The 7,581-nt window shown below is 37.8% G+C and overlaps 1 protein-coding gene across 1 annotated transcript; it reads right to left on the minus strand.

Moving 5' to 3' along the window:
- Positions 1-356: 356 nt before the first annotated feature.
- GKN1 (gastrokine 1) lies at positions 357-6,427 on the minus strand. The gene is made up of 6 exons (XM_008980578.4): positions 6,373-6,427; positions 3,722-3,775; positions 3,496-3,633; positions 2,343-2,453; positions 1,259-1,406; positions 357-599 (listed from the first exon to the last, which is right to left on the minus strand). The coding sequence occupies exons 1-6, from the start codon at positions 6,382-6,384 to the stop codon at positions 505-507; spliced, it is 558 nt and encodes a 185-aa protein (XP_008978826.1). The 5' UTR covers positions 6,385-6,427; the 3' UTR covers positions 357-504.
- Positions 6,428-7,581: the final 1,154 nt, after the last annotated feature.

Raw genomic sequence — 7,581 nt, forward strand, 5'->3', positions numbered from 1 at the left:
GCTGCTTTTCTTGCCCTCAGATTGTTTGAGATATTCTTATATCCTTGTAACAAACCACCCTTTCTGGCTTATGCGACTCTGAGTGAATTTCTGTCCTTGCTGATCTGAAACGTTACTGTGTACAACAACTATAGAGCAGCCTTCAGAGCAGCCAGGGAGTCTTGGAACCATTCCCAGGTTGTGGTTAGTAGAGTCTGAAGCATCTGAAGGGGTTCTTTACGGGAGACAGGTCTCGAATATAGGCTAACAGTTGAGTCTAACGCACTTCAACAACTTGCCACCACCACCACATTGCTCTTTTGATCCTGTGCATTCCAAGTCATAAGAAATCATAAGAGATGTGAGTATACACTGAATTCAGTGCTAAATGCTTTTATTGAAACTTAAACCAAACATAACTAGCAGAAAAAAATTTCAGAATGACATAGTAAAAACCACTAGAGCCCATATTTTTCTGCATAGCTAATTCAGATGACTAAATCCATAGTGGATTTAAACAATTGTTTAGTTCTCCACCGTTTTTCCACAGAAAGCAATGTTCACAATCCATAGTATATTGGTTTCGAAGCACTTTCCTGAGTAAAAAAACAGGCTTTCCCCTAATAGAAAGAAAAGCAGAAGCCTATATTAATGTCTATTCAAGAACTGTTTTCTTGCAGGGGGTTGAGGGAGTAGGGGTTTCCAAACTAGTTATGCACTAATGTTAAGATTTATCTATCTGTTATGATGAAATCAATCAATTTGGAGACCTGAAAAACTGCTGTTAAGTTAGGTCACTAGGTAGACACTTTGTTTTTGTGCAGCTGTTCTTTGAATGTCCAGAAATTGATTGTTTGAGCTATAGAAAGTTAATAGATTCTATTAGCATTTTCCTTTGATTTAGCCATTCATGCATTCTTTTGAACATGACTTGAGTTTACTCTTGATTCATACTTGAAAGGCAGTGTTCCATAATATTTAAGAGCACGGAATCCAGAGCCAAAATGCTTGGAATTGAGCCAGGCAAGGACCTGTCTCTGTACCTCTCTCTGTTTTCTCATCCATAAGTAGGAATAAAATAGAACCTATAAGGTTTCTGCGAAGAAGCAATTAACACACTTAAAGCACATAGAACACTGCCTGGCACAGAGCAAGCACTGCACAAATGCTGACCTTGATGACCATCTCTGAATCACTGGTGTTCACTATGGACACATGCGAGAATAGTCTGACAATCCCACAAGCACTAACTTGTGGGCACAGTAGGGATGCTACTGACCTTGCAGCTCCTCAGCCATGTATGTTGGAATCCCACGGCACATGTTTGCAATGTTTTTTCCTAACTTGCTCAGGTCATCGACTTGGTTCGGGTTGACTGAGTACATCAGGCTCTTGGGAGGTGCTCCTCCTGGTCGCTTACCCTGAAGCTGAGTGTGGGAAAGACAGGCAGAAAGGAAGAATGAGAGAGAATGAATGCCAAACCCAGTGGTTTCTTGACTTGAGGGGTATACAAGGCCAACAGTGAGTACTGCTCAGCTAAATTTTTCCATAAGATGAAGAAGAGCCATTTCTAGCTTTTTCTGTATATCTTAAATTTTCTAAGTGTCCTAAGAGATTTAGCTGGTTTGAAAACTCAGCTTCTCATAAAAACAGAAGTCTTAGGCTAAATTTATTCTGAAACTTGGACCTCATTTGGTCATCATAGATTCCTTGGATTAGATGATGTAATAATCATCTTCTGAGAATGCAGTTTATTTATTTTCTCTACCTTGTCAATGAAAGGTACCCATTTATCAGTTATAGGAATACGAACTCAGGCAAACATTTTAAAGCATTTAAAGCATTATGGATCCCTTCTTTTCACTCACCTGGATTAGTATGTCCAGACAAAATATATAATACCCAGTCACATTTGAATTTCAGATAGACAATGGAACCTTTTTCTGTTCTAAATATTGCATAGAATATATTATGCTAAAAAGACCTGCTGCTTACCTGAAATTCAAACTTAACTGGGAATCTTCTACTTTTATTTGCTAAATCTAATAACCCTAACTAACTCTTGTAGAAAAATGTCCTTGGCAAAGTACTGAGGGCTCCTATTGGTGTGACCAGAGTTTTGCTCCTCTAACAGTCAAGGTTTCAAAGGCTCTGCTCAGCAGCTCTAGAGGTAGGTGTGAGCCACGGCATTTGATGTGGCAGAAGCTGCCTTCCCTCAGGCAATCACCAATAACTTCCCGCTTTGTGCCGCACATTGCAACATACTGTGGTCAAGAGGGAATGATGACTGTGATCTTCTCATTATTTACTGGGAGTCATAAAACCTCTCCCCTCACCAAAAATCAAAAGCCTTTTATTTTTACCTTCTTTTCCTTCACCAGTGCGTCAAGGGATTGAATGGAGGGCACGACCTCCTTGTTCATTTTGTGCACAATGCATGTCTTCTTTCGAAAGAGTCTGATTGCAGCAAAGCCCTGTTAAAGAGATGGTAAATAGTGAGGCATGTGTTCTCCATGACTCACTATTTCTTATCACAAGTCAGTTTTTCTTATCAGAAGTCAGTTCCACCAGCAGAGAGAAATGGAACTGTAAGATCATGATGAGCTGGGATAAGAGCACTGGTTGTAGACCCGCTTGGCAATCACATCTATTGCTGACATTTATGAGGACTGACTGCAAGTTCTTTGAGGGCAGAGACTGAACATCTAACTTGTTTGCTTTATTTTCGGGTTCTAGTGTGATAAGAACCTCTCTACATAAATCTGTTTTACTGAAATAGACTTTAAAAGCTGTCATGTTTTAGTCTCCTTTGAGCCTCACATTTCAAGGAGACAGCTAAGACAAAAATTAGTTTTCCAATTGACCAGATAAAATGGAAACAATAAAGAGTTTGCTATTTAAAAGTACAGTTTAAAAATATATTTAAAAAATATAGTTTGCTAAATATATATCTGGTAATTGCAGAGTTGGGTCTTCTAACTAGTGCCAAGTATTTCTTTCTTTGCTCTGCTCTCTTTCTTTGCTTCTCTTTTTCTTTCTTCCTTTCTTTCCTTCCTCCCTTACCAGTTAATATTGTCATTTACATCTCCTTTGGTCCTTTTGAGTTTTAGGTGAAATGTCAATTTCAATCTCTTTAGAAGGCAGCCCTAAAACCTCCTTTGAAAACAAAGTGAGATAGGCTAGGCTTTGGAAGCAGTAAAATTGTGTAAGTCTTTCAGCATTATTGAGAGTACCTGCAAGCAGACAAAAGGATGTTCATATTTGTTGTATACACTCTCAATCCTTTGAACATAGTGTTTATTGGTTTGAATTTTAACTCATCATGCAACACTTATTAACAGTAGTTATCTCTAGGGAACAAAATTGGATGAGTAAAATAGGCATCTTTATAACTGTATGCTTATGTGTAATTAGAATTTATTTTTAATTTTTTTATGGTTAGCATGCACATTTTTTGTTAAAATAAGAAATCCTATTTTAAAATAATAGAGTAAAACTTGCATATTGACTACTTACACTTTCATAATCCCACATGGAATTCCAGGAGTCCCAGCCATTGTTATTGTCGATGTTGGCCACGTTGTGTTCATTGTTGACACTCACTGACTGCTGCCCACTTCCAGCACTGTTGCCGTCATCACTGATGTTGATATTCTGAAGTTTATAAGGGATTGAGAGCGATTTAATACCATGTTTCTTTGCAAGTGCATTTTGGTAGCAAACTTGAAAAGGTGAGACTTACATAGTCAGCAAGGGCAGAAGCTAACAAGACTCCAAGAAGTCCAGCAAAGACAATCTGAAATCACAAATAACATTGGTCTCCTGTTACATGGTAAAATGACGTCTTCTTCTTTCTTCCTCTGTCCAAGCTTATAATAAATAGTCGCTAATTTTACTAATGGGTTGAGCTCTAGTTTAATGTGTTTTCTTCTTCTTACCTTGCATTTTTTAACCATAAAAGTTTTAATGATAATGTGAAATTGCTGATTAGTTATAAGTAATTATATTAATGTGATATGTAGTTTTATAATTTTTAGTGAAGATCTTATGAAAAACTGGAAAAATTGATGAAGAAGGGAAGTTGAGAACCAGGAAAGCTGCTTTCATCTCACTGCCATCCAGTACTGAGGAAAAAAATGTAATTTTCAAGTAGTGATTAATCAAATTATTAAATTAAATCCCTTTTAAAATAAAACCCAGAATGTACCATCTTGTTTCCTCTCAGTTTAATAAATGGCATCCTAAAGATGACTTTGCTAAGATAATACTTCTGGAAATGTCAGAATAGAGTTTAAAAATTTTTAAGATTGATCAAAGTATTAACTTTATAATGAAGCATTCACTTGGCAAATGAATTTCCTATAAATTATTGTTGGTCAGAATGCTATTTTGTTGAATTTTTCATGATTTTTCTATTTCTGATAAACTCAGCTATATTTAATGCCAGAGTATCCTACCTTGAGTAGATAATTGGATTATTTAAATCTAGTAAAAGAAGCAAGTTATACTTCCTGCGAGTATTAAGAGATGGGCGCAGAGAGTCACTTTTAAGTTATTGAAAATATGTGCATTCTCCTAAATATTAACAAAAATGGTTTGGGGTAACTGACATGGCTTGGTTATTCAGCTTAAATTTGTACGGCAGCCTATGTTATACAGGTTGTTGATGTTCACCTGTCATTCACTTGTTTCTAATCATTTTATAAGGTTTAAAATTCTCTCTTTAGCGAAATTCAGAAAATTCGCCTGGCACATATTTTGACTTCCTAAGAAGCACATATTTGTATCAGTATTGAATTTTGGTCAGTGCCCCAATATAAGAAAGTTACTGTTTTAAAATAAAGCAAACAGTCTTATTTTTCTTGAAAAAAAAAAAAAAAAAAGGAGTAAGTTTTACAATGAGTAGTATGGAATAAATGAATACTTTGGTTTGAAATGGCTGTAAGTTTAAAAATCATATCTGAAAACGATTTCAGTTAATTTTCCTATTTAACATGAGATGCTTTCTTCCTAATAGAAATAATATTTTTATTTGAGAAAAAACCAACTTTCTAAAGCAATGGATTAGTAGGCAGGTTGGATGCTAATGATGAGAAAGCAAGGATAGAGTGGCTGGCTGGCAAGAGTGGTCAGCAGAGACGAAGTCACTAGCAGTGTCCCAGGTTACTTGGTTTAACCATTTATCACAGGGTCCGTGATATTGGTTGTCAGAGCACGAGCTTTATGCAGGCTGCCTCATTATGGGTACCTAGTCTCATTTCCTTTGCCTGGGACAAAATAGTTTTGAGAACTGCTCTAGAGATTCAAGGTAATTTTAAAAAATATATTTAAATTTTTCTCCCAACAGCTTAAAAAGTAGTTAAAAATTAGTCTCCTAAAAAGTCAGAGGTAGAAGAAATTTTAGACACCAACTAGTACAGTGCAATCATTTTACAGATAAGGCAACTGAGCTTTGGGGGTTAAGTGGGTTGGCCAAACTTATATCTCTTGTTCACAGCAGAACTAGGAGAGAAATCAGACCTAACCTGTGTCTGGAACTCCCTCTGACCCTTTTAAACTTTGCTGATATGAAGAAGACCTAGTTCTAGATAATTATCTTAAGATACCCCGTACTACTAGCTCTTTTGGCAGGGTTTCTCAGTCCCCCTCCTCCTACGCTCTCAGGCTTCTGCCTGAAACCACAGGAGAGATGCTGTGGTAGCTTCATGCTTTAGATGCTTTCTTAAATAAATGGCCATGCTAGAGCCCAAGGAAAATCTTTCTTCCTTGGAGACCCATTTTACTGTAACAAATGTGACAAGAAGTCTCATTCACCCGCTTACTTTGACAATAAGCTTTTTGTCTTGCCTGAACATGCTGAAGAATTTTGGTAAAAGGAGGAATTCAAGAATGAGGATTATCAGGCACTTTCCTGGGCTTAGGGACTGCTTACTCTGCATGGAGACCTGAGGCAGGTGATGTGGAAAGTCATTTTGTTAAGTATAAGTCAGCGTAAGATGCTCAGACAGCTGTCTAGTCTCAGCACGATTATTTTCTCTATAGAGATGCTTATGAAGGCCATGATTACATAAATAGAAAAGTTTATTCTTGATTTCTTCTTTAAAAAACCACAGAATATGTGTGCAGAACGTGCAGGTTTTTTACATAGGTATACATGTGCAGTGGTAGTTTGCTGTACCTGTTGACCCATCCTCTAAGATCCCTCCCCTCACCTCCCACCCCCAACAGGACCTGGTGTGTATTGTTCCCCTCTCTGTGTCCATGTGTTTGAAAACAGAATTTTGTAAAACAAATTTTCCATTACAGTGCCATAAGAAGCAGACCTCCTAAGTCTCAGAATATTGACAGTCTCCAGTTATATGGCCATAAATTCAAAAGGAGAAATCTACTCACTGTGAACTTCATCTTGTCTTCACAAAAGCAGTGGAGCAGAGGAGAAGGCAAGTGTGGACATGAATGAGAAGCTCTCTCATATTTGTACTTAACAAGGTTGACTCAAACTAGCTGTTATCAGGTGGGGTCAAAGACTTATCTTCCTCCATTTCTCCTATCTGTGCCATGTCTCAATGTATCAGGAAACCTTTCAAAATATCTGGCTGCTTAGCAAGCAACTTTCATGTGGAGTTGACCTGACTCATCCCTTGTTGAAGCTGAAGGTATTACAACAAACTCAATATGATTTATGATAACTTCTCACCCAATCGAAGCTGTGGGTGTATTTTACACATTAACATTCTTAGATTCAGAAAAAGAATAATCCCTAAAACCAAACAGAGCTACAGATGAAAAACCGTGTGTATACCAGGCCTTCCAGATAGCAGCTCCTATAGGAATGTGGAAATGGTTTCCTCTTCTTAACTTTTATCTAAGCCACGGCAATGGTTTTGCTTAGGCTAAGCATGTTCTGTGAGCAACCCCCACCAAACCGATCTCTTTTCTGCAATATTGAGCTCTCTTAATGTTAGCACCATATATCGGATACAGCCCTTTCTTCTCAGCCTCACATCCAGTTAGTTACTGTCCTTTTATCTCTGAAATGCCTCTCAACTCTGACCTTGCCCACAGCTCCCCTCATCTGGGCTTTCACAACAGTTATGCAATTGATCACTCTGGTCGCCAGTTTCTTATATTCCAGTGCATTTTCTTCATTAACCCTAAAGTTGTCTTTCTGAAGTACACAGATAGACATGACTCCATCATGCTTGGACATTTCACTGGCAGCCTACAGAAAGTTCAAACTCATCGGAATGGCAGCCAGGGTCCTTTGTCATAAGGTTTCCAAAGGCTGCCACTTTATGCCGTGTACCTATATTCTAGCTCCACCAGCATTCCCACCATTCCTGGAGAAGTCAAGGTGTGTATGCCTCCATGCCTTTGTACATGCTGTTGTTTTATTGCGGAGGGCCACCCCCTAGCCTTTCTCTTGGTAAACTCCTGTTCATTGTTCAAGGCTCAGCTCAGATATTGCTGCCTCCATCACATCTCCCCCATCTGCTAGATAGAAATTTCCTAGTGTTTGTTTTTTTCTTCTGGAAACTATAAAAGAAATCTCTTTTTATTTGCGTCTAGATAATTTAGTTTTCAGAAGTTACATTAAAATAA

Source organism: Callithrix jacchus, chromosome 14, assembly GCF_049354715.1.
Source record: "Callithrix jacchus isolate 240 chromosome 14, calJac240_pri, whole genome shotgun sequence".
NCBI lineage: Eukaryota > Metazoa > Chordata > Mammalia > Primates > Cebidae > Callithrix > Callithrix jacchus.